The 26,558-nt window shown below is 40.3% G+C and overlaps 1 protein-coding gene across 7 annotated transcripts in view; it reads left to right on the top strand.

The window, feature by feature from the left end:
• TENT4A (terminal nucleotidyltransferase 4A) overlaps positions 1-26,558 on the top strand; it is a 110,566-nt gene that overhangs the window by 22,577 nt on the left and 61,431 nt on the right. For 6 of the 7 annotated variants that reach the window (XM_074987879.1, XM_074987878.1, XM_074987875.1 and 3 more), the window contains exons 3-8: positions 2,565-2,611; positions 3,591-3,711; positions 8,735-8,842; positions 15,223-15,351; positions 16,507-16,720; positions 19,739-19,865. In XM_074987879.1, coding sequence (XP_074843980.1) covers positions 2,565-2,611; positions 3,591-3,711; positions 8,735-8,842; positions 15,223-15,351; positions 16,507-16,720; positions 19,739-19,865 — 746 coding nt within the window. The remainder of the gene's footprint in view (positions 1-2,564; positions 2,612-3,590; positions 3,712-8,734; positions 8,843-15,222; positions 15,352-16,506; positions 16,721-19,738; positions 19,866-26,558) is intronic. The other variant, XM_074987877.1, reaches the window with a different exon arrangement.

The raw sequence follows: 26,558 nt of genomic DNA, 5'->3' as shown, positions 1-26,558 counted from the left end.
CTCTGCTATTGGCAGTGCTTACAGTAAGCAGTCCTTAGTCAGTCAGGTTTATTTGCAGTGGTGATGGTCCCGTGAAATGATTAAATATGAAGCTGAGATGCATTTTTTTATATAAAATTACATTAATGTAATAACTTCCTGCATTCCCAGGCTAAGTGGTGTATGTTTGGGAGAGGTTTATCTCAGAAATGGTATTACACATCTACTATTGGTTTAAGTTAATTATACCTTTAAATGTTGACTGTTTGTAGTTTGATATGACAAGGTGGGAAAGGTAATAATCTTCTACTGAGTGAGAAACTACCTTGTGCAACTTGTGTCTCTCATATCCTGGGAATGGCACAGTTATGGTCATGTTGCATAAAAATTGAATTTAAGACAGTTTTGCATTATATGTGATTTATTTTGTTTCTATTAAACTGTTCGCATTCGTGTTGTGTTTCCTACTTAATAGTCATGTGTAGGTATAAAACTTGGATGCAGTGGCTTGTTGGATTATTTAAAAATGTATTGGGTGGCAAATGAAGAAGGGACTTCATGTTTTTACTAAGCTTTAAAGGAACACCATCTGAAATACTTAAAATACAAAACACATTATCTCTGTTATTACAAGAAACTCCTCACTTTGCTATGTGAAAGATTAGTTTTTTCTTTGTATACTCTCTTACCTCAGGGTCAGTTTACCCTATTAGTAGGCCTTTCACACAGCAAAAGGGAATACTTAATTTAAATTCAAGAACTTGTTTTTACTGTCTGTTTATATTGATTGTTTTCAGCAGGCGTGTCCAACCCATGGGCCACATGCGGCCCTGGACAGCTAGTAACGCGGCCCCACAAGATCGTAAACTTTTAACATTATGTGACTTATATACATTAACTAATATTATACATTTTATATGCGGCCCAAGACAATTCCTCTTCATTCAATGCGGCCTAGGCAAGCCAAAAGATTGGACACCCATGGTTTTCAGTGTCTGCAGCATCCTGAACTAGCTTTGCACAGGAAGATATGAGCCTTAGAGTAGTTTCAAGAGTTCCTGTGGAAGTTCGCTGTTGGATTCTATGTTCTTTGTTGGTTTCCCTTAAAGCATATTGAAGTAATTCCATTTACCAAGAATAATCAATAGCATATCCAGTTGGTTAATTCAACCACAGGATTTGCCATATTAGATCAGTAGTCCACATATTATAGCATTTTTCCTCTGAGAGTATATCGTAACAGATATTTCAGAGCAAGAGATGTTTCCTGTCTCTTCCTTCCATTAATGGAAAAACAGCTTTTGATTACACATGCTGTGGTGTATCAGGAAAACTGTGTCCTTTTATACACCACTTCATACCTGTACTGGAATTTCAATTCCTGCTTGTTGTACCTATTTTGAGGCTCAGAGGAAACTTACCAACTGACTTCAAAGATAAGCAAACTTCCTTTAAAGGACATTTCTATACTTAAGTTCACTGCTTTGTTTTCTTTCTAAGTGAGTTTTGTCTAGCGAAGATTAAAGCTTCCCTGGGTTTTTGGTATCGGTCTTAATTCTGAAACAGCTTTTGCCTCACTCGAAGTTCTAGTGGAGTGGCTTCCATCCTTCAGCCAATAAATATGGACCTATAATGTGGATGTTTGAAGTTCTTTCTACAGTTCGCTGGCTCCAGGACTAGTGTATTTATTTAGCTCAAGGTATTTCAAACATTCATTCCACGACTGGCTTCTTTTGTTTTGTCTTTAAAATTCATTGCTACTGTGTTCAGATTCTAGGATCACCAAGAACTGTTTTCCTCTGATTCTCTGATTTATGCTTTTTTTTGAGAGGAAGGGATTGTTCATATGCGTAAACCTCTCCAGATGGGGCTGAGAGTTAATCCAGTAGATTACTTAGTCCTGGTCTTACACTTCAGACTTCTACTGGCATGATGCTCCTTAGGTGTTTGAAGTGATTTCTGACTGGGGTAGCTGTTATAGCAATAGTCCAGATTATTTTTACAGCGTTACCTGGAAAATGTGGCTTTATCAGTATAGTTTACTTTGCCAGTAATGTGTGAGTTCACTCTATTGGTACAAAGTTAAATTTTGCCAGTATAGCTGTAAGCACAATAGGAGGGCTTGCTGGTGTATCAAACTGATGTGCCTATAGCAGTAAGGTGCTTCTAGAGTAGGAATGGCCTTAGTTGCAAAAGTCTTTGTTGTGCTGCTTGTGGTGTTAGTCAGTTTTCCTGAAGGGAGGTGACCACTCTTACCTTTTAAGTCCTAAAGAAAGTATCAAAATTAAAATAGTTAGACTTATATATTCCATTTAAAACTTCTGTCAATACTTGTGGGATGGTAGGGGTTGGGGGACATGGTGAGGCTAACTTCTCACCACCTCTTCCTTTATGACATTGATATAAACTCGATAGAGCTTGAGCTGGAGTGGGATAACTTTTGTTTACACTAGCCAAATGGCATCTCATGGAATAGTTTATGTAAATTCCTGTTTTTTCTGGACCTGTTAATAGTAAGGCTTGTTTGTTGGCTGCATTTTGCTCTAATATCAGGATATATTTTAGTATTTAACTTTTCCTTTCAGGTTCAGATATTTGGCAGCTTTAGTACAGGGCTTTACCTTCCAACTAGGTAAGTAGCAAGTTACTTTGGTACATTACATTTTTGGTCTGTCTTATGATAGACCCCTTGAAGAAAATTGCTTGTGAATTTTTGTTGTTGTTGTTTTGCCCTTCCAAATATTTGCAAACAATGTTTGTATTTAAGCTGGGTACATATTATTCACTTAGGGAACTACATATATATTTTACTGTTTTTTGTTCCAACATCCATACCCTCCACTGACTGCTGACTGTTGACTGAATTCACATCTCTTAGATACACTTTGTTAAAAAATATTATCTTTTGAGATAACGTCACTTACCTATACAATTTGTAAAATAATTTCACACTTAGTGGCATAGGTAATATTTTATTTTGTTTGAGGTAGTCATTAAAAATTTAAACAGCCAGTCAATGAAAATTAATTAACTCTTTCTTAATATATAAGCCAATCTCTTTAGAGCTGAAATTTAGTTCTTACAAATTCTTTTTTTTGCAGTTCAGTCAGCTCAGTGTTTAAAATTGTCTAGTTTCACTGAGTCACTAGCGAAGTGTACTTTATTTACAATATTCTAGGCGTATGCATACTTCCACAGCTGCTGCCTCTAGAGTTAATATAATATTTTGTATAAAATCATTTTTGTTCTTGAAAACATTTGAGTCCATTATCTGTAAACTTCTTGCTTGATCAACATCATAGTTAAAGCTGAGCCTGAAGCAGTGATGAACTATATTATTTTTATAAACCTTTTTGTTTCTTGATTTCAAGTAGGCTTCAGTAAGAAAACTTTGAGAGAGTGATAATTATTTTTGTAGACATTTTTGGCCATTCTTATTTCTGATTAAGTTATAGTATGCTAGAAAATATGGCAGAGCTACCAGACTTAAAGCTTTGAGCTTTTTGGAAGCTCATTCAAAGTATTTTACAGAAGATTAGTGTTGCCATTTATCTACATGGGAATAGTACTCTCGGTGGACTTTATTATTGTATGTTGTTTCCTGTCTGTAGTGATATTGATTTAGTTGTTTTTGGGAAATGGGAACGCCCACCTCTACAACTGCTGGAACAAGCACTAAGGAAACACAATGTGGCTGAGCCATATTCCATTAAAGTACTTGACAAAGCTACGGTAAGTAACAAAAAGAATTCCTATTGAGAAAAAATGAACTGCTTTGATAATAAGGTGACAAACACAACATAAAGAAACAACCTTGTTAAAGATGACATGCAGCTATTTTGGTGCTTCATGCATGATGACTTGGCATGTTTTTTTTCCTATATTTTGCAGATAACACTTTGGTAATGTGTATTTGACAGAATCCCTCTAATAATGACATGCATAATCACTGTTCCAGAGAGACCTAGCTCCATAGGATTTTTTTTTTTTTTTACAGAGCTGAAAAATAAAGGATTCCCTCAATTACTGCTTGGTAGATTGGCTTGCTATCACACTGTACTATGTTAAACGACTGTCTTTGAAGGTAGACCCTTATTTCAGGAGCCACTTTGTCTCTGGTCATAACTACTTAGCTAAAATATCTGAAGGGTATTCTAAAATTCAGAGAACCTTGATCTTGTATACTGTACAGCTTTCCTTTGGTGGGCAGGGGAAGCTAGACCAAAGAGAAGTGTGGTAATTGTTTTAAGTGTTTGTACCATTTTAGCCCAATTACATTGCTTATACAAAGTACCCTGGGGTATAGACACCCGCCAACTCAGTTCTTTTCTGGTATAGTTTGATTTTTGGCACATCTGTCTCTTGCAAATAAGAGAGACAAAGAAGGTGGGGTAATATCTCCTACAAGACAACATTTTGTCTCTGTAAACTACTCTAAACACTAGTTCTTTATTATGGGCAGCTTCTCAGAGTTTTGAAAGTTTTCAGAAGTGTCTGTTTAAAGATTGAATGAATGATATTTGGCACAGTTATTTTCACATGGGATGTGATTTCTAGAACTCATTTGAGAAACTTGTTGCCTCTTAAATATTCCTTGTTTGTGGATAGTGGCGTGATTTACAGGGTTGTATATCTAGCATTCCTGAAAGTCACTAAACTTACAGGAAAACAACTAATATGTAATACTATTTGTTTAGATTTCTGTGTAGCAGATGTGAGGAGTGGTAGCTGTGTCTTCACTATTTATTCAGGGCTGCAGAGAGGCCTTAAGCAACAGCACATAGCAGTCTTGTAATTCCAGGTGGAAACCCCATAATCAATACATTATTTTTCAGGCTTTCTAATACGTATGGACTAGGCAGGTGTTCCTTAATGGTGGTCTAGCGTTTCAAGGCATGGTAATTTCTAATCACTCATTTACAAGCCATCAAAACAAAAAGCAGTCAAGTAGCACTTTAAAGAGTAGCAAAATAGTTTTAGGTGAGCTTTTGTGGGACAGACCCACTTCTTCAGAGCATAGCCAGACCAGAACAGACTCAATATTTAAGGCACAGAGAACCAAAAACAGTAAGCAAGGAGGACAAATCAGAAAAAGATAATCAAGGTGAGCAAATCAGAGAGTGGAGGGGTGGGGGGGAAGGTCAAGAATTAGATTGAGCCAAGTATGCAGATGAGCCCCTATAGTGACTTTACAAGCCATGTGCTTCACACCTCTCATAAGTCTGATGTAACAGGTGTCATGCATGCACAAAGACTTTGTGATGGAAATTATGTAATTGCACAATTGGAGTGACTTCAGGGACACGATTTACAAAAGTATCGATTAATTTCCTGGTGGTTAACTGTGAACTCTTGAATCTCCGCTGGCAACTCTATCCTTTTCAGTGTCCAAAGGAAATGCCCACAAAGATGACATTCTTTGAGTGCTTGCTCATGTCCATTCAACGTAAGTATGCGTGCTTGCCACATGCACTCGTGCTGGAAGATTTTCTTTCAGCAGTATTTGTAGGGGACTGGCACCAGCACACACATGCCGCACTATATAGGGACCTGCCATGTCCCCTCTAACCTCGGTTCCTTCTTGCCACCTGTGATACGGCTCTCACTGTCACCTCTTCTTAGCTTATCAGCTTATTCTGTAAAGTGTTGTAGATGAGTTTAATGTAGGTCTCTTAGGGATGTTGCCTAGAGACTGGGCAAGTAGTGGTCCCCAGGCTTTAAGTTGCCATAGGCTTATGTCAGAAATCGCTCCCCACAGCAACTGTTTACAGAGCGTAGGAGAGGCACATGTGAGCGGTGAAGGTCACATCTTCGTCCTTTTGACCTTATGTGGAAAAAGGAGAGGAATATGTTGTTTGAAGGCTCTGCTGATGAGAATTGGCCTTGGTTCCAGTACACAACCAGCACTCAGACTGCATTGAGCCCCTAGTGCTTTGGTGTGCAGTGTACCACCTAGAACATAAGAATGGCCATACTGGGTCAGACCAAAGGTCCATCGAGCCCAGCATCCCATCTGCCGACGGTGGCCAATGCCAGGTGCCCCAGAGAAGGAGAACAGAAGACAATGATCAAGTGATTTATCTCCTGCCATCCATCTCCTGCCCTTGTTAGGAAGGCTAGGGCACCATACTTTATCCCTGGCTAATAGCCATTTATGGACCTAACCTGCAAAAATTTATCGAGCTCTTTTTTAAACCCTAATAGAGTCCTGGCCTTCACAGCCTCCTCGGGCAAGGAGTTCCACAGGTTGACTGTGCGCTGTGTGAAGAAAAATTTCCTTTTATTAGTTTTGAACCTACTACCCATCAATTTCATTTGGTGTCCCCTAGTTCTTGTATTATGGGAAAAGGTAAATAATTTTTCTATATTCACTTTCTCCACACCATTCATGATTTTATATACCTCTATCATATCGCCCCTCAATCGCCTTTTTTCCAAACTGAAAAGTCCCAGTCTCTCTAGCCTCTCCCCATATGGGACCCTTTCCAAGCCCCTAATCATCTTAGTCGCCCTTTTCTGAACCTTTTCTAATGCCAATATATCTTTTTTGAGGTGAGGAGACCACATCTGCACGCAGTACTCGAGATGTGGGCGTACCATAGTTTTATATAGGGGAAGCATGATATCTTTTGTCTTATTATCGATCCCTTTTTTAATAATTCCTAACGTCCTATTTGCCTTACTAACTGGCGCTGCACACTGCATGGATGTCTTCAGAGAACTATCCACTATAACTCCAAGATCCCTTTCCTGATCTGTCGTAGCTAAATTTGACCCCATCATGTAGTACGTGTAATTTGGGTTATTTTTTCCAACATGCATTACCTTACACTTACCCACATTAAATTTCATTTGCCATTTTGCTGCCCAATCACTCAGTTTGCTGAGATCTTTTTGTAGTTCTTCACAATCCCTTTTGCTTTTGACTGTCCTGAACAACTTGGTGTCATCTAGATACCTGCACTGCTGGGTATCTAGCACCATTCCCCATCTGTAGCTCCAGCTAAGAAGCCCAAGGAGCATGTCAGAGGTAGATTTCTGGAGCAGCAAAAGGACAAGTCCTCCATCTGGAAGGTGATTCCATTCTCTTTCAAAGGAGGGGCTCTCTTCTGATTGACTTGTTGTCCACCAGGCGGAGCAGGAAGTGCCCAAGTTTCTACTCCAGGCGAGGCTTGATCATATGATCCCTGTTGGACGCATGTCTCGATACACTACATTTACAAGGCAGTGACTTCTTCCTGAGTTCATACTTTCACAACTCACTATGCCATCCTGCAGCAGGCCTGGGAGGAGACTGGGTTCAGCAGAGCCGTGCTGCAATTGGCATGTCCTTTAAACTCTTGCCCTCTGTCAGAAGCATTGCTTGCAGTCACCTATGTTGAATGGACATGAGCAAGCACTCGGAGAAGTCAAGGGAATTTCTTGTTTCCATAACAGGTGTTCTTCGAAATGTGTTGCTCATGTCCATTCATCACCCTGCCCACCTTCCCCACTGTTGGAGTTTCCAGCAAGAAGGAACTGAGGATGGAGGAGTCTGGCAGCACCCTATGTGGCACAGCATATGTGTGCCACTCCAGGGAGTGCTGGAGCTAATTCTCTGTGGATACTGCTAAGGGAAAATCTCCCAGCGCCAGTGCATGTAGTGAGTGCATACACCTATGGTGAAGAGACATGAGCAACACATCACAAAGAACATCAGTTACAGAAAGTGGTAGCTGTCTTTTTCTGTACTTGATGGCAGAGCTACAGTAGTACGTTGTCCTGGCATTTCAGAACACTTGGAAATTAGTAGGACTCTCTTCTCCTTAGAGGTTCTAACGCTCCTCCACTGCTTGGCATTTATTAGTTCAGTAGCCTCGCTAATCTGCATGAGCCCTTCGTTAATCGCTTCCTTCGCATGCCAGTGTGGATTAATGAGGTTATAATTGAAAACTGGGAAATGATAAACCTCTAATGCAAAATGAAAACATGCAGAAAAAAGTAGGCTTTGTATACGCTACACATGTTTTAGTGACAAGGCTGTGTAAGTCAGGCAATGTAAACACTGTTTGTTTGGCACTCTTGCCAACCAGATACTTCCACCTGCTGCAGCCGGGCTTTGCCTTGACTGGTTCTGCCGGTGAGACATTTTGATGCCCCTTGTCATGGCAAACCTTTGTCAATCGGAGGAGGAGGGGGTTTAAGCAGCTGTGAATAATAAAAGTTTTATCGCTCAATTGGCAGTGCAGGCAAAGCCTTCCTATAGAAATGTTTTGTGTTGGATGGGATGTTGATGGTCTTCTAATCCAGTCACTTCACAAAGTGATAGTTCACTTAAATTAAAGATAATTCTCTGTTGGCGTGTCTGCACTTCAATCAAGAGATGGGATCAGGAGATGGACATATTCAGTCTCGCTAGTTTAAATCACAGTAGCAGGGAAGCTGCCACACATTGTTAGCCACTTGATGAGGTACTTAGGAACCTGGTGGAGTTGTACTGGCTGTGCTGGCAGGGCTTTACTGCCTGAGATGCTTAAATCAAAGCTTCCTGTGTTAATTTTTACCTGTGCATTCATGCTTCTGATTTCAGTGCGGAAATATTCTAAATCAGCTTCTTGAAGACATCCACCTGATGTTCAATAACATAGTGCCCATTTAGGACAAGTGTGTTGGAATGTCTTAAATTAAGAAAATATCTGAGTAATCAAATATAGAAAAGCTTTAGCTTACTGTTTTGGATGTGTATATATAGTCTCTCTTCTACAACTATTTGCAGGTACCAATAATAAAACTTACTGACCAAGAGACAGAAGTGAAAGTTGACATTAGTTTTAATGTGGAAACTGGTGTGAAGGCAGCTCGACTTATCAAGGAGTACATGAAGGTACACATGGCATAATTGATGCTACTAATCAATAAACATCACTGTTACTGTTTTGTCATTATGTTCTGAGGCATGCACCTTTTTATCTGAAGAGCTCTGAAATATGAAGACACAGGGAAATGTTATGAGCCTTTACTTGGAGGTCAAATTCCATTAACTTTAACAAACATTGGCTATGTCTACACTAGCCAAAAACTTTGAAATGGCCATGCAAATGGCCATTTCGAAGTTTACTAATGAAGCGCTGAAATACATATTCAGCGCCTCATTAGTATGCGGGCAGCCGCGGCACTTCGAAGTAGGCGGGGTCCTTTCGAAAAGGAGCCCTGTCTGGATGAGCCACACGGCGGCGAGCCGCGTCAATTTCGAAGTGCCGCGGCTGCCCGCATACTAATGAGGCGCTGAATATATTTCAGCGCTTCATTAGTAAACTTTGAAATCGCCATTTGCATGGCCATTTCGAAGTTTTTGGCTAGTGTAGACACAGCCATTGTGTTTTGTAGGTTGGGGATCAAATGTGGAAACTGTTACATTTCTCGAGGGCAATGGGTTTTCTGAAGAGGTCCTTATAAAATTAGGCAGAAACCATTTGCTGTAGTTTTCTGGCAAAGTTATTCTAAGCATTTGACAAAGATGGTTAAGAACATAAGAGCCATAATGACAGACCAATGGGCCATCGAGCGCAGTATCCCATCTTCCAACTATAGCCAGTGCCAAATGCCTCAGGGGGCGTGAATAGAACAGGGTAATTATTGAGTGATCCACCTGTTGTCCAGGCCTAGTTTCTGGCAGGTGACAGGTTAGGGACACTTGGACTATGGGCTTTCCTGTCTATCTGTAATACAGGTTGAACCTCTCTAATCTGGAACTCTCTCCAGCAAACTCCATACTCCAGCATGATTTTAGTTATCCAGATGATCCCTTATCATGGGTGTGGCCAAGTGTCCCGTGGTCCCATAAAGATTGTTTGCAGCCACCGGTCCTGTTCTGTGCTTTTATTTATCTGTAATTTACTCCATATTGCCTTCTAAGAGCCCAGTAAGCAGTGAAAGTGTGGGTAAAGTTCTAGAAAATATCTACCTCCCATCGTCTGGCACTGCTCAGGTCCTGAGTGTACTGGATGAGAGGGGTTCAACCTGTAGTTAATAAACATTGATGGAACTCTCCTCCATGAATTTATTGTTAATCCAATTTTACTTTTGGCCTTCAGGAAATTACCTGGCAACAAATTCTACAAGTTGATTGCCTTGTGTGCAGAGGTACTTCCTTGTGCTAATTTTTAAAGTTGCTGTATTGTAATTTCACTGGGTGACCTTTTGATTCTTGAGTAACTTACCCCTTCACATACAATTTCCCTGTTCACTTTCTCCACACCATTCATGGTTTTTGTATACCTCTATTATATCTTTCATCCCCAGTCATCTCTTTTGTACGATAAATGGTCCCAGTCTTTTTATTCTCTCCTCTTATACTCTGTTCCATCCCCCCAATAGTTTTTTGTTGCCCTTCTTCTCTTTTTTTGCCCAATTCTAGTCCATGTTTTTGAGATGTGGTAACTGTAGCTGCACTCAGTGTTCAAAATGTGGGCATAGCATGAGGTTATATAGTGGCATTATGATGTTTTATATCTTATCTGTCTTTCCTAACGATTCCTAACATAAGCTTTTTTGACAGTTGTAGATTAAGCAGACCTTTTGCCAGAGAATTTTTATGTTGACTCCATGATCTATGAGTGGTAACAGCTAATTAGAACCCATAATTTTAATGGGTAGCCAGGATTGTCTTCCAATGTGCATTACTTTGCACTTAACAATATTGAATTTCATTTTGTTATCCAGACACCCAATTCTGTGAGGTTCCTTTGTAACTCTTCACAATCCACTCTCGACTTAGATATATTGAATAATTTTGTATTCTCTGCAGACTTCGTCATCTTGCTGTTTATCTCAATTACGCTTGTCCTTTGTTTCCTGTTTTTTTTAACTACTTACTGATCCAAGAGGGGACCTTTCCTTAATTACAGAGACTATCAGTACTGAGCACAAACACTCATCCTTCTTTTAATATAGAAGCACAAGACCCTGATGTAAGACTATTATGAAAAAGCTGGTTTGATAGAATCATGTTACACAACTATAACTTGAAAATCAGATGTCCCTGTTGGCTTGTAAGAACCATCTTAATCTTTTTCTACTATACTGGAACTTTCTGAGAAAGCAGACAACTTGAATATTTCACTTGTCTGACAATTTTGTACCACCTATGATTACATGCGACAGCTGAGGCTACTATAAAAAGAAAAATAAACGTCTTTCCCATTCAATTTTACTGTGCTTTGACAGCATTTCATGTTTAGCCTGTTATTTGCTCATGTGTATTCAGTGTCTCCATTTCGGAAAAACCCGTAAACTTTTAAATCAAAAGATTAAAAAAAAAAAAGACTTTCTTCTCCATAGTGTAATATTTTATACTGTCTTATCAGAAATCAGATTTTTTAAACTGATCATTTGAAGGGCTTTTTCCAACCAGAAAATTTATTTGGGGTGGGGGGTATTAAGTTAGCGAGGCAAGATGGAAGAGATTTGCATGATTACATTGATCTGTAGTTAATTTTTGACTGTTCAAAAACATTAGATAATTTGAATCTCACTTAAATACTTGACTATTATATCTTATTCCAGTATGTGATGTTAGAATTTCTTTGCAATAGCGCTCCTAATGAAGATTAAGAAAACACTTTCTTACAAACCTTACTTGATGCTTTAACTAGGGTCCCTGTGGATGCTCCACTGCAAGTGCTCTTCTGAGAGTGCTGGTCCCTACATACATTCAAAATGTGGGTGTATGTACATGCCCTATATCAGAGCTAGAGCTGTTTTTAGTAGCGTTAATTGAGCCACACGTCATCTTTAACATGCTATGCAGTCAACAAATTTGTGAGAGGTTGTGCAGGTTGATGCTGTTCCAGTTTTTTTATTGCTGCATGGCTGGACTCTGAACCCCTCTTCATTGCTTCTCTTAGCTCTCTAAAGAACAGCTCTTCTTTTGTTGTATGTAGCTTTTTCCTGGTTCTTAGCTGTCTGTATGCCATAGTTCTTAGCTGTTGAACTTTCTGTTGAAGATTTCCCGTCTTTCCTTGGCCTGGGGACCAAGCCCTGGTAAACTAGTTTTAAATACTGAGCTGACAGACTGGTAGACAGGAAGCAATGTCAGGCACTGGCAGTCAGCACCTCCCTGGCACTGCCAGCTTCAGTATCTGATCCACCATCAGCTCTTGCAGCTCGATGTACACCAGGCTCTCTCCCCACTCTGAGCTGATGCTGCCTCACCTGTATGCCCCAGTCCTTCAGGTGCCTTTTGTTTGCTGTGTCCCATGGATGAGCTGCTCCTGCTCAACCTCTGGTTCACCTTGCCCCACTGGTGCTCTCAGATGCATCCTTGCTTGTCCTTGACCGTCAGCCTTCATTGCACCAAGATAGTACTGGCTTCAAAAGCCGGGATTTCTGTTTTTTCCTACCAGAAAAGGGAGTCCCCCTACGCTCTGTTCTGGACCGTCTAATCTTGAACAAATGTATCTTCATATTCCATTTCCAGAAGATCACCTGTCCCCTCATTCTTCCCTTCCTCCCCATGGAGCCTCGTTTGCGACTCTCCTATATGTAGGTCTACATCCATATCAGTATTCACCCTGCTTTACTGCAAGGTCCTCTGATTCACAGTGGGTCACTCCCACTATGAATTCTAGGTTCTCCCTTTTGGGATCTCTGTGTTCTTTCCTGCCTTCACCAAAACACCTTTTCACCTGCTTTCTTTCTCATCCCATGAAGGTGAACTTTTTTGGTGGTCATGACCTCATCATCGTACATTAACTAACCAGCAACGATGATGGTGGATACACCTTTTGCTTTCTTTCACAAGGACAAAATCTGTCTTTCTCCATCCCAAATTGCCCCCCAAATCAGCCTTGCCATTTCATTTTAATCAGACCTGGCTCATCCCAGCCTTCTACCCCAAACCACACACCTCCCCTTGAGGCCACAATATTTGGTGGGCTTTGGCCTTTTATGTTCATAGACACACAGCTATTTTCACATCTTAATGCTACCAACTATGAGGCAATGTCTCGGGTTCTCTCAGGTTTCACCTAGCAGCTACTGAAGACTTTTTTACCAACCTGTGGAGGGGTACTCGTGGTCACACCCAACTGCAAAAGGATTCATCAGCAGCATAATAAATTTCTTCCCTCAACTTTCCACCTCCCATGGGACCTGAACCTTGTACTGAAAGGATTGACTAGGACCTCTGGGGCAGGATGGAAGGAACGGTGCTTAGTAAACTGCTGAGAGAAAATTTCTCGGCCTCTCATACAGGCATGATTCCCCCACCCCCGCCCCCCCAACAGCCTAGCTGCCCTGTCGGGCCAGGCAGCGGAGAAGAATATAGCCAGTCCTCAGCTAGTAGAGGTAGAGACAGAACCATGAACTCTGTACTGGGGCTATTTTTAATAGGTGGATGCGCTCACAGCACTGTTTCTCAGCCTCTTATACAAGCATGATCCCAGAGCCACAGGCTTCATGGTGCTGAATTCAAACTCCTGGGATTCCTGTTACCTAATTCTTACACACCTGGAAAACTGCAGAGATGGAAGCAGCTGGAGTGGAGGAATGTAGGGCATTGTGGGATACATACAAAGTGCCTTAGGAGGTTAATAAATTATTAATAGATATGAAGTTTCCACACTAGCCTTAATTTGACTTCTTAAATTCGAGCTTGACGTTATGCCCATCTGCTTTCGGTGATACGATATCAATCTTAACACTCCCTAAAATCGAGCTAATGGTATTTACATTAAAGACGGTGACACTGTAAAATCAAGCTAACTGTTTTAAATTCAACGTTATCATATAGGGTAGACATAGCCTGAATGATTGTCTCTAATAGTCATTTGACCCAGTATTCCAGACCTGGAGAGACTTCAGGTTAATGTAAAAAATTGATTGCAAGTTTCTGCTGTGAAGTTAAAGTTGGATGACGTTTTTGGCTTCATGTTTCACTGAAAAATAGTTTTATTTTGACCAAAAAAAAATTAATTAATTCAGTTTTTGATGAATTTTTGTTTTTTGGTTACCTCCGTTTTTAGAACATTTTCTAGAAAACCATTTTTTATTTCTATTGAATTATTTCCAAGAAGGGGGCATGTAGTCCCTCATCAGTTGTAGCTAAAACTACCAAAACCATAATGAGAACTACCAAATTAGGGTTTTTAATGCATTCAGAACTGAAACAGCAAAACTGTCTGTTCAAAACTAGCAGTTGTTTCCAAGCCAAGAGCTAGCTTGGAAACCTTTGCTGCAAAATGAATTTGGGAACATTCTGAGTATGCTGGGATGGCAACAAGAACTCATAAGTGAGGGTGCGGGGGAAAGCATTAAATAGATGGGATAGGTGTATCATGCAGAATTAAAGTGAGCTACGCTGAAGTTAATGTCCAAAAAGAGGCAAGCCGCCACAGAATAAATTGCTTAAGAAACTATTAGCTAAATTAAGCATGTTGCACAGCACAGACAGACAGCATTCTGAACATTAGTTTATTTCCCACCTCACCATGAATAACACTTAAAAAGCTAGCTTTATAGAAGTGTAAAGCTTCCGCATAGTATATATGCAAGGACTGAGTAGGTTTCTTTTTTCTGAAAAGCAAGTTTTTCATGCTTCCTATACCTATTAAACAGTTCTGCGGTGTGTCTGCTATGGTGTATTTTCAGTATCCTAATATGCTGCTTTAAAGTATCTACCTTTTATAAAGCACTCATTTTTATGATTTCAACATGCATCATGAATAGCTTCTATAGTCCTTAAACTGAACTGTTTTCTTGGTGAGATTAAGTAAATTTGAGGGTGCTATACTTAAATGCTTTGTTTTGTCACAACTTTATTATGCTGCATAATAACTAAACCAGCTGTAGTGAAATGTTTTTATATTTTAGATCTGGTTTTGGATTATTAATTATGCAATACAGTAAAGTGTAGTAGATTTTAGTGACAGATGACAATTCTTGTAGTAGTTACTGCTGGTTATATCCTTGCAATATCATTTGATACTGACTTTTTGGCTAATATGTTAGGTGGTAAAAGTTTAAAATGTAGCTTAGGTGTTACTCTTCATTTTCTTTTTGTTATGAAGATACAATATAACAAATTGAATACTGCATTTACACAGAAACAAATTGTAAATAGAATAAAATGTATTTCTTTGTGTGAACAGATGATAAAAAGCTCAAAAGCCACACTTTTGAGGAGAGAATCTAACATTCGTGTATCTTAAAATCGTTACAGAAATTGTAATAGATTATAGCAGACCTGTTTTTCTTATTTTACAGAAATATTCATTGCTGCCTTACTTGATTTTAGTATTGAAACAATTCCTGCTTCAAAGGGATTTGAATGAAGTTTTTACTGGTGGAATTAGCTCTTACAGCCTTATTTTAATGGCAATTAGTTTCCTACAGGTAAGGTGGTTTTTGTTTTGTTTTTAAGTTAGTTACTCTGCTCTTATTTGAGTTCCTGCAGTGACTTTCCCAATCTGCAATAGGCTGTTCCTGTTCCTTCTCCCTTTGTTATTAAGGCTTTGGACTCTCCATTTCCCTGTAGGCTGCCTCTCATGTCTGAGAGTCTGCTGAGTATGGATCAGAACAGCAGCAGAGGCCTCTGAAAATGTGTTAAATGATATGAACGATGTGGTGAACATTCAGTGAATAATGGCTCTCTGCAGCAGGTGCTTTTTGCTGAATCTGCTGCCTGTAACTGTCTCTTCCTCTAGGAATTGTTGCTGGTAGTTTGCCCCACCCCATAGCTGGTTGAGCTCCATCCAAGTAAGCAGGACACCCAACATGGTAGTTATTTAAGTAGAAGCAGTGGAAACAATCTCTAGTCAAATTATGGTAATGTCAGAGAGCCTTTCTATGATTTCTCTGACTACTTCTCCCTGATCTTTGTTACTCCTTCCTCCCTGTTACCAGACAAAGGATGAATAAGTGGATATCCTGGGGATCCTTACGTGCCCATGAATTCCTTTGGGATCTTCTTGGTATCCTTTGCTTTCTTGTTTTCCTTGTCAGCAAGCCACCTACTGTGCTAGTGGAAGTAGGCCTGGAAACAATACCTCTGGGCCTGGCTGTTCTCTCACTCAAAAAAGACTGACGATGAAGGCTGCTTCTGATGTAGACAATGATGTACATTTATGGAGCTCATGTAGCATTTTTGTGCCTTTATTTAAAAAGGTAAATTATGTCCCTAGCTTGTGTCCAGTATAGGTGAAGGCTGGGTGCACAAAATTTTCCAATATAACTTGCAATTCTCTGTTGCTTTTGGATGGGAAAACTGCACTAAGTGTAAGACTCAGTTAAGTACCTATAGGTTCCATAAAGTATTTAATTGCTGCACCCTCTTTCTTACATTAATGAAGTGAAGCTTAAGGAAAGCATAGGGGACTTCACTTGGAAAAGGTAATAGGACCGTAACCTTTACATTCATTCTGAGTTTTATAATGAAGTGGCTATAATGGACCAGTTTCGCGTGCAATAGTCAATGCATGGCTTATCAGTTTGCTGGTGCATATCAGCTTCACTTTTTTTTTTTTAGTAAGTGTCATGAATTCTTTACAGCTGCATCCAAGAATTGATGCCAGAAGAGCTGATGAAAACCTTGGAATGCTTCTAGTAGAATTTTTTGAACTGTATGGAAGAAATTTTAATTACTTGAAAACTGGTATCAGAATAAAAAATGGAGGTGCCTATATTGCCAAAGAAGAAATCATGAAAGCCATGACCAATGGATATAGACCATCCATGTTGTGTATAGAAGATCCTCTCCTCCCAGGTGAGATTACATGACTTTTTAAATATTTTTTTATCAGAAATGTAGAGTGTGGCTGTCAGGGCTTTGTCCACACTCTGAGTGCAGAAAGTGGGAGCCTGCAGAAACTTAACACAGTGGTCCCTTTTGACTTACCTATAAATCATCTCTTTTGGGCATTCAATAGGATATCTTTGAACAGTTCTTGGTTTCCATTAACACTTCTCACCTGAAGTTTATTCCCAGTCAGTTATGCCAACAGGCTTTGGAAAATGAGCCCTTCCATTAGATACATACTTACTGGTGAATGCTGTAATCTATAAGCTGATCATTTTCGCTAGTACTTATACAGTAGCTTTAGGTACTCAGGACTCGATTCAGTCCAACTGAAACCCCATATTGAGCTACCCACAAAAAATTTTATGTTAAAACATCCTGGGAATTGGTAAAATTATTTTTTTTTATTACTGACATATGAGAAATTCCACAAATAGCCCCCAAGTATAAATCACCATGACAAGGTTTTCCTACACACTAGATGCTTAGGGAGCAGTTTGTTCTGCTATCAAGCTGAGGTTTGGCTACCTGTAACAGGTGTTCACCTGTCCTCCATCTTTAGTTGTAATGCTTATGGACTTCCTCAGTTTGACTTTGTAAGAGGTAAGTGGTTTTCATATGAAGAATCTACCTTCCTTCCTTTTTTCCTTCCTATCCTTGTGCAAGAAGTTGTAACCATAGATTTTTTTTTTTTCTAGTTGTGACCCGTCCCATTAAATTTCAGTGACTCATCTTATTTCCTCTCATTTATGTGCATCTCCAGCTCTTCTTCTTTATTATCTAAGCTGTCACCAGTATATAGGTAATTAGTGAGTCCCTAACATGCCTCTTAGTGCTTGAATTTGCCATATACATCAGGCATTGGAGCTCGCTTACATATTTGGGTATTTTTACCATTCTTGCTTTATCACTCTCTCCCCATTTATGGTTGGCTTCAAGCCATCCTACCATAGTTAATATATTACTCAGGAGACTTGATAACTTTTCCACAGCTAGAGAGGATATCCAAACTTACAGCCACCAATCTCTAAAGAAAAAGCCCCAATGTTCTACGAACACAAAACCTTTCCCTTACATTGTGTACTAGAGGAGAACAGTTGGTAAATTAGCTCCTGACAGGTAGATATATTTCACATAATCAAATCCCTACCATTGCTGTTTTGGTTATGGGTAACACCTTGGTCTCTCCTGTCCTCTTCCTGTGTCTCAAACAGTCCCTTGAGTATTGCAAGTCTGAAAGTCTTCTAGCTTAATCTGTGTGTATCTGTAATAACTAGTGTTCTGGATTCAGCTAGATCAGTGTTTGTTAAACTATGTTCTGTGAACAACTTGCAGGTGTGCCATGAGCATCTGATGCTTTTTTAATATCCTACACTGACTGTATTTTTAATGATACAAATATATATATATACACACCATGTTACTTCTTCATTGTTATGATACCTGCTTAAATTATTTCATTTTGTTTTTGATGTACATGTTGCTGTTTGTTTTGATCTGACAACAATTTTCAAAGAAATTTTCAGAGGTGTTCCACAAAAAATACTATTGTTTGGTGTTCTGTGGTCTCAACAAGTTTAAGAAATGCTGAGCTAAATAATTACCTCTTCTAGCCTTGAATTTTATGAAACTAAGAGTTAAGTTCACTCCAGCTATACCTTAACAAATCTATCAGGGGAATGTGGTTGCACAAGCATAATTAAGGGCTTAATTTGGCCTACAGAAACTTAATTACTTTATAAGTGCGGTGCAAATGGTTTCTGAGACTTCTGGCTGAACAAAATTCATTTAAGAGAATTGAGACAGACTAACTACATACAGTATCACAGATTCTGCTTTGAAAAGTGACTGAACTTCATTACAGATCTCAAATTTCATGTAACTGGGATTTGGCGTGACTCGTGCTACTGTCCTGTTAAACTGACAGATTTCAGCTCTAGGGATAACTGAAGGAACCATTCTAGGTTTTGCTCTTAAATGTTTGGAAAGAAGGTGGTTATAAATCATCCCTCTGACGCTTAACTTCCCCTGAGGTAGCATCTGTGAATTTTCCTTTTCTATTCTTTTTCTTTTCTTTTTTTCCTTGTTTTTTTTTGTGAATGCAACTCAAACTCTGATTAGTGTAGATGATGGAGAGAAGTGTACTCCAAAGAAACAAAAATTACTAACTGAAAAGGATGTGAGCTCAGTCACAGGAGTGTTTGCTGTATGTTGTTGTTCATGTTAATATATCTTAAGATATTATTTGTGTGGGGAAGGCATATGAAATGTAGGGTAGGTTTAAGTTATTTTTAACAGGGATTTCCTGAAATTTGTAGACTTTTATTCTAATCTTCTGTATTGGGATTGTGCATCTTATACAATCAAAAATGGATATTTTTAAAGTGCCAAGACAACAGTTACTGGACTGGCTGCTCTAATTCAGTGTGGACGTTTTGTTGTTACATTTTGGGTGTGAAAAAACAAATTTTCAATATGATTACCTGAAAGGTTTCAAGGTGCATCATCCATGTTTTGTAACATCTCTGTTTTTGAGGGTATCTGTGTGAGAAGCTTCTTTTGGTATTAAATTTTTAGGCCACTGGTTCCTAAACTATGCTCTGGCTGAAACTTGTGTTCCACAAGCTATGACAAAATGTTCTGCCATTGAAATTGAATAATGTCGTTCTCTTCCTGTTCTCAGGGAAAAAAATAAGTTTTGGGATGGAGTTTTCTCAATTTTAGAGTTTTCTTGAAATAACTGTACAGTAACCAATTTATGTTTTATTAATGTCTGGTTTCATTATTATTTGTTGAGTTTACCATACTATAATATAAATGATTATGAAATGTTTTCCGTTAATAATGTTCCTCATAGTTAGTGCTCTGCAGAGAGTGGCATGACATCGAAGCATTCCACAACCGGATGAAGTTTGGGAACCACTCTTTTAGGCTGATGAGATTTTCTGGATACTGTGTTAATTATTAATTATAACATTGTTACAGGAAATGATGTTGGCAGAAGTTCTTACGGTGCCATGCAAGTGAAACAAGTTTTTGATTATGCCTACATTGTTCTGAGTCACGCAGTATCACCACTTGCAAGATCATATCCAAATAGAGATTCTGAAAGGTAATAATAGTCCAATCCTTAAATATGCATGCTTCTGTAATCAAATAGGAATATCTGAAAATGCTTTATTAAAAGCATCTCACATATACAAGGGGGGTATTTAATTGATTTAGGCTGCCATTTATTTGAAACTTGCTCAGATGGATTCATACTAAACCTTGTGTTGTAAGAATGACTGACTGCTTTGGGGACACAACCTGAAGTGTCTGTTTAGAGAAATGTAACAGACAGCTTAACAGCTCTGGTTAGAGGCAGGCACTTTTATTCCTGTACCTACTGTTCCTTAGTATGGATAGAGGATAGTAGGTATAGTGGTCTGTGTTATGGATACACCCTTTCTTTTCCTTTCCTCGAGCAACCTATTTAAGGTATTACTCCAGAAATGTGCACTATTTTCTTAAGTGGCATATCTGTCCTTGTGTGGTAGCTATAAGATGTGAAGAGTGAGGAGTGCTGGCTCGGAGATCACCTCAGCAAGGCTAGGCTAGTGTTTACACCAGGGTTGATGGATTTAAATCAAAGCAATTTAAATCACCAAAATAATTGATTTCAGTTAAGTTACCAAAAAAGTGAAGACTGACTGACTGCGATTAGAGTGCACTGAATTTTGGAGTAAGCCCCATTGAACTCACTTGCACATCTGTTTTTTGAGAAAAGAAGTCCAGGCTGAGGTTGTGTTAGAAAAGCTGAGTTCTGAAGTAAAACAGAGAACAGATTTATGGCGTCACCTTTATGATCTATGGCCACAATGTTCCAGAATAAAAGGCATGCATTATGTAATATAAAATAAGAAAAGTACATTGGCAATTGTCAACTTCAGATTTCTCTTACTGTAGCTTTCCATGCTGTAGGCTTGAGTTATAGATTTTGAAGTTAGTTCACCAATTAAGCAAAGCATATGAATTAGCTAAGCTAATTTTTTTTTTTTCCCCCCCTAGTAACATTCACCACAACAAACAGCTTGGGAATTTACTTGCAAATCATTCTGAAAGGCCTAGAGAGTCTTGAAGAATGAGGTGTTAGAAAATGAATAATTTAAGTTACTAACCAGTTGGTATACTCAGCCTCATCCACATCATTTTCTCCCAATAAGCAGTTTCTGTCATGATTCATTCTTGCGAATAGGTCTTGCATCATCATCTTGCATTGCTTACACTTGATACATTTTCTTTTTTATGCAGGGAACGAACTTCAAAATATTCCCAGATGGGGTCTCTGTTACACCCAGAAGCCATGACAGTTTTTCTGTAGCAAAAGCGTAGGGGAATATAAGAAATTGTGTGTGTGCTGAATAATGTCTGCCTTTTTTCTTTTCAGTCTGTTGCACTGCTCTATTTTTATGCTGCCTTAGCCCTTTCCTACATATTGTTTCTTTGATTTTTAAGACCATGTCATAACCTACTCCTCTGCCATGTGTGGCAAAGGTTCCCCACCACATAGGCACAGCAGATACAATCTTATACAGCTTTTGTCTTTGCACGTTACTTTCTAGTCTCTTGAGAAACAAATTGAAAGCTCAGAACTTCCATGAAGCAAGAGCTGGTAGTTAGGCTGGACAGACTAGAGCCATCAATTATTTTTGAGACTAAGTTTGTGTAACGTGTTTGTGATGGGGGTTTAATTCTATTTTTAGATGAGAAATTTAGTAGTTTATTTAAAAAAAGTCCAATTAAAAAAAATATTTTTATCTGCCCTGGTTTACATTGGTTTTAATTCCTTTCATAAATCACTAAGATACCATTATTCATGCTCAGTACGTAATTTTTAAATGGCCATAAATCTGTATGTATATTTTTATTGTCCTTAAAAGTTATGAAGGTTGAAGATTTGATATTATAATGCATGTAAAGTATGTAGCATTTTACTTCAAAGTGCTGATCAGTCATGTCAGCTTTCCACATTTGCTGCTCCAGATGGACATTGCATGTGGGAATGTGCTGAAATAAATCCCTCAGAACAAATTGGAGGCAGCTCTGCTGAAGACGCTTGCTTAAGGATTAGCTACGTGGGAAAACTTAATTATGAACATAATTATACCACTAGCTATTGAATAAGTAAGTGTGGTGTTGACCCCCTGTATAATGAGAGGAGTCATTCTAGTGGAAAATTTTGCATACAGTTGCACCTGTTGGTTGCAGTATTCTCTGAAGGGCTCAATGTGGCAAAATGCCTCTGCCGTTCTACTTTCTACAGAAAGTATTTAGCTTTTCTACCACAAAGTCTTTCATATTTCTGCGTCTCCTCCAAGTGGGCTAATACTTGGTTTTACAAGGTGACTGTATCTCAAGGCTTTCTTTCCTATTATCTGGTCATGACCACTCTGCTCACTCGCTGCTAGACTGGACTCGCTGGTGCTGTGGATTAGACTTTCCCTTTATTACTAAGGCAGTCTGTCATGGAGAGGGAAGGAAATGAGAATAATGCGTAGAGGCCGGTTCAAAGTTACCCTTATGCATTTCAGAGTAAATCTGGAAACTAACTCTTTCCTCTGCTTTGGTAGCAAGCAGTGGAGCAGTTGAGTCCTTGAGATTTGGTAGGTCTTTTAGTGGTCGCTTAACATTGCAGGCTCTTCCTCATAACGTCTTATTTTGCCATTGCACTTAATCAGATAGGATAGATTCATTCCAGACAAGAAAGCTTTAAATGTAGCTTTGTACTTCTTGGTCCTTTAAACTCCAAGGTGAAGAGGACAATTCACACAATCCATCCCTCTTAAATACCCTTTCTTCAGAAGTGTGAAGTAACTGTTTTGAATGCAGAAGCCTCTGATTTGAGAAGCATGTGAAGGCCCTCCAAACTCATAAACAAGACCCACAAAACTTTGATTGTGGGACCAGACTCTGCATCCTCAAATCCATAAGATCATCTAATAAATGCAAGAGCGTAGCTCAGTTTTCCTGTCTTTAGAATCTTACCTTCTGTTTGTTGAGGTTTCACTCTAATTTTCTGTTTTAGGATAGATTATCAGTATAGCTGTTCCTGCATTGTTTTTAGTGTTTTCTTCACTCTGTCTTATCTTTCTTTTCTATTTGTGCAATGTGTTTTATCTGTTTCCCTCTCCAAATCTAGTTCTTGTAGTTTAGGCCACTAATCTCTGCTTCCTGGTACTCCTTGCACATATTGGCTACATCTACACAGCAGAGCTATAGCTGCTCCAAGTCTTTGTCTTGCACCATCATTTTGAAACAGTTTTCAAAATAACAGGCACATTATTTTACCATCCCCTGTGTTCCTCATTGCAGGAGTAAGGGATGCCTCAGAATATAGTATTTTTTCAACACAGCACCAAATGCTGAAATAGCAGCATAAACTCAAAATAGGCTGTGTGAATGTAGCCATTATGTGCCCAAGTTGATTAACACGCCAGTTTGGAAAAAATTGCCAGCATTAACTAGAGGACTTAACTTACTTCCCTGTATTCAATATGGAAAGACAAAGGGTCAGGAATTGATATACAAGGGAATTTTTAATGTCCAAGGCAACTTGGGAGTGAGAATCAGAAGTTGGACTGGATTTTCTCCAGATTCTGAAGTAGATAGACTCAACAAGACAACTAGATCTTTTCAGCTGTTTGGGTAATTCTTAAAGATAACTTCTTTATGATTGGACATTTGAATATGCCTTCACCTCTTCTTTTCTAGGCCATGATGGAGTGAAAAATGACATACCAAACAAAAGTATGCCTAGCCAATTTGCTGATTTTACTATTGCTTATGTATGAAAAGTGGCTCCAGGCAGCTGACTATGGTGTCCAGTCTTGATTTATATCCCAAGAATCTTCTGATTTGTAGAAGTGAGTGTGGAAGAGTGAATTTAGCTTACTTCAGGTTATTCCTTGGTTGATAAGCACGCCACTGTTAGTAATTTTTTTCCTGTGTAAAAGTAGATCTGGATGGTGTCTGGTGCAAAAAGAGTGGATTTCAGTATTGCCCATATTAAGTAGCTGATCCTTCCTTTTTAAATTTCAGGAAGACCTTAGACATAACACCCTGCATAAAGTTATCAGCAATGGAAACATACTTTTTCAAATTGACTTCACCTATCTAATAAGCGGGGATGGTTTCCTTTATTACCTGTAATCTTTGGGGAGTCATATCTGCCATCTGAGTCTCATTTGATGATAACACTCAGATGCTTTCCCTCCAAGGGCAGTAATTATCTGATGATATACCAGTCTTGGAGGGGTGAATGATTTGCTTCAATGCAGAAGATATGAAGGAGAAAGAGAAGTTACTCACCTGTAGTAATGATGGTTCTTTGAGATGTGTCCCCGTGGGTGCTCCACAATAGGTGTTGGGCTCGCCCGGTGCCGCAGATCGGAAATCTTCCAGCAGTTTCCCCTTGATCACGCATGCGCCGGCGCGTGCCGCTCCCTTGCGCGCCCCCAGCCACGTGCGCGATCTGGTCCCCGCCAGTTCCTTGACCAACCGCCTCGGATGCTCCTGAAAAACACTAGACAGAGATCCGAAGCGGGGAGGATGGGTGGGTGGTGGAGCACCCACGGGGACACATCTCGAAGAACCATTGTTACTACAGGTGAGTAACTTCTTTCTTCTTTGAGTGGTCCCCGTGGGTGCTCCACAATAGGTGACTACCCAGCAGTAACCCAAGTAAGGAGGTGGGTAATCGGTTTATGTGCAGCTTGCCCCTGAGAGGACTCCTGTCGACAGACGGGTATCCTCTTCGAATACCCGAGGCAGGGCATAATGCTCGGCGAAGGTGTCGTAGGATGACCAGGCCGCCGCTCTACAGATGTTTTTTAACACGATGCCCTTGAAGAAGGCTGTTGACGCCGCCACCGCCGTGGTGGAGTGAGCCCTGGGCGGGGCCAGCAAAGGAGCATTTTGAAGCTCGTAACACACTTTTATACAGGACACAATGTGCTTAGAGATTCTCTGTGAAGAGAGACTTTCTCCTTTTGACCTGGGAGCAAGAGAGACTAGGAGCCTGTCCGTTTTCCGGAAGGACTTAGTTCTGTCTATGTAGAAGGCCAACGCCCTCCTCACATCCAGGAGATGCAGGTGTGCCTCCTTGCTGGAGCTGTGAGGCTTCGGGTAAAACGAGGGTAAAACTATTGGCTCGTTAAGATTGGACTCCAAAGAGACTTTCAGAACAAAGGCTGGGTGCAGCCTTAAGGTTACCGCCTCCTTTGAGAATACTGTGCAGTGCAGCGTTGCCATCACTGCCGCGAGCTCACTCACCCTGGGGGCAGATGTAGTTGTAAGGAGGAAGGTGTTTTTTTTTATTGCAAGGAGACGTATGGGAACTGTGGCTAATGGTTCAAAAGGTGGACCCGATAGCGCGCTGAGCACCAAGTCCAAATTCCACGATGGTGGAAGCGGTTTCCGAGGGGGGGTATAGGTTTACCAACCCCTTCAAGAACCTGGTAATGATAGGATGGGCGAATACTGCGGGCCCTTCCTCTGTATGCGGAAAAGACTGATATAGCGGCGAGGTGGACCTTTAGCGAGGATAGAGAAAACCCGCCTTTCTTGAGGTCCAATAAGTATTCTAGTATTACAGGTATAGGAACGTCAAGGGGAGCTAACTGCTTGGCGCAACACCAGGCTGTGAATCGAGTCCATTTCTGCTTGTAAGTCCTCCTGGTGGAGGTCCTTCGGCTACATCCCAGGACTTGTTGTACTCCCTCCGTACACGTGCTCTTTAAAGAGCTGAGCCATGGATTAGCCATGCTTGTAGGTGCAGACCCTGATGGTGCGGGTGCACTATGGACTCCTGAGCCTGCGTGAGTAAGTCCGGCGCCACCGGTAGAGGGAGCGGTGGGCGGTCCGACATGCGCAAAAGCGAGGGAAGCCATTGCTGCCGATCCCAAGCGGGCCTATGAGTATCATGCGAGCTCTCCCCCTTCTGGCTTTGTGCAAGACCTTGTGGCAAACAGATCGATCTGGGAAAACCCCCATGTACGAAAAATGCGCCTTAGCAGATCGGAGCGGATCTGCCATTCGTGCGTGATTGCGAAGCGCCTGCTCAGCTGATCTGCTTTCACGGTGTGAGCGTCCGGCAAGTACGAGGCTTTCAACGTTATGTTGTTGGCAATGCACCAATTCTACAATTGGAGTGCTTCCGCACATAGGGCACGGGATCGTGCTCCTCCTTGTCGATTGATGTAAAACATAGTGGAGGTATTGTCGGTATTGAATCCCGACTACTTTGCCATGTAGGTAATCTCGAAAATGTTTGCAGGCGTTGAACACTGCTCTGAGCTCTAGCATGGTTATGTGCAGTGTCTGTTCCGCAGGGGACCATAGCCCTTGCGTTACCTTGTCGCTGATGTGTGCTCCCCATCCTATGTGGGAGGCGTCGGTAGTAAGAAAAAAATAGAAATTTGTGGTTGGTGAAAAGGCACCCCCACTAGCAGATTCTTGGGGTTTTCCCACCATGCCAGGGATCTGCGCACCTGTGTTGTGGGCGACACCACCCTGTGGACAGTGTGGGATGCCGGTTTGTAAACGTTCGCCAGCCAATGCTGCAGGCTTCACATGTGCAACCTGGCATTCTATACCACAAAAGTTGCTGCCACCATGTGGCCCAGCAGCTGTAAGCACGTTAAGACCGGCACCGTGGGGCTGTATGTGATGACTTGCATCAGCGAACTGATGGCGCGGAACCGGGCGTCGGGTAGGTACACCCTTGCTGTGACAGAGTTTATCCGTGCCTCTATGAACTCTATAT

The sequence above is a fragment of the Carettochelys insculpta genome, chromosome 2 (genome assembly GCF_033958435.1).
Source record: "Carettochelys insculpta isolate YL-2023 chromosome 2, ASM3395843v1, whole genome shotgun sequence".
In the NCBI taxonomy this organism is placed as follows: Eukaryota; Metazoa; Chordata; order Testudines; family Carettochelyidae; genus Carettochelys; species Carettochelys insculpta.
Note: the sequence above shows the minus strand (reverse complement) of the source record. Positions and strands in the feature narration are given on the sequence as shown.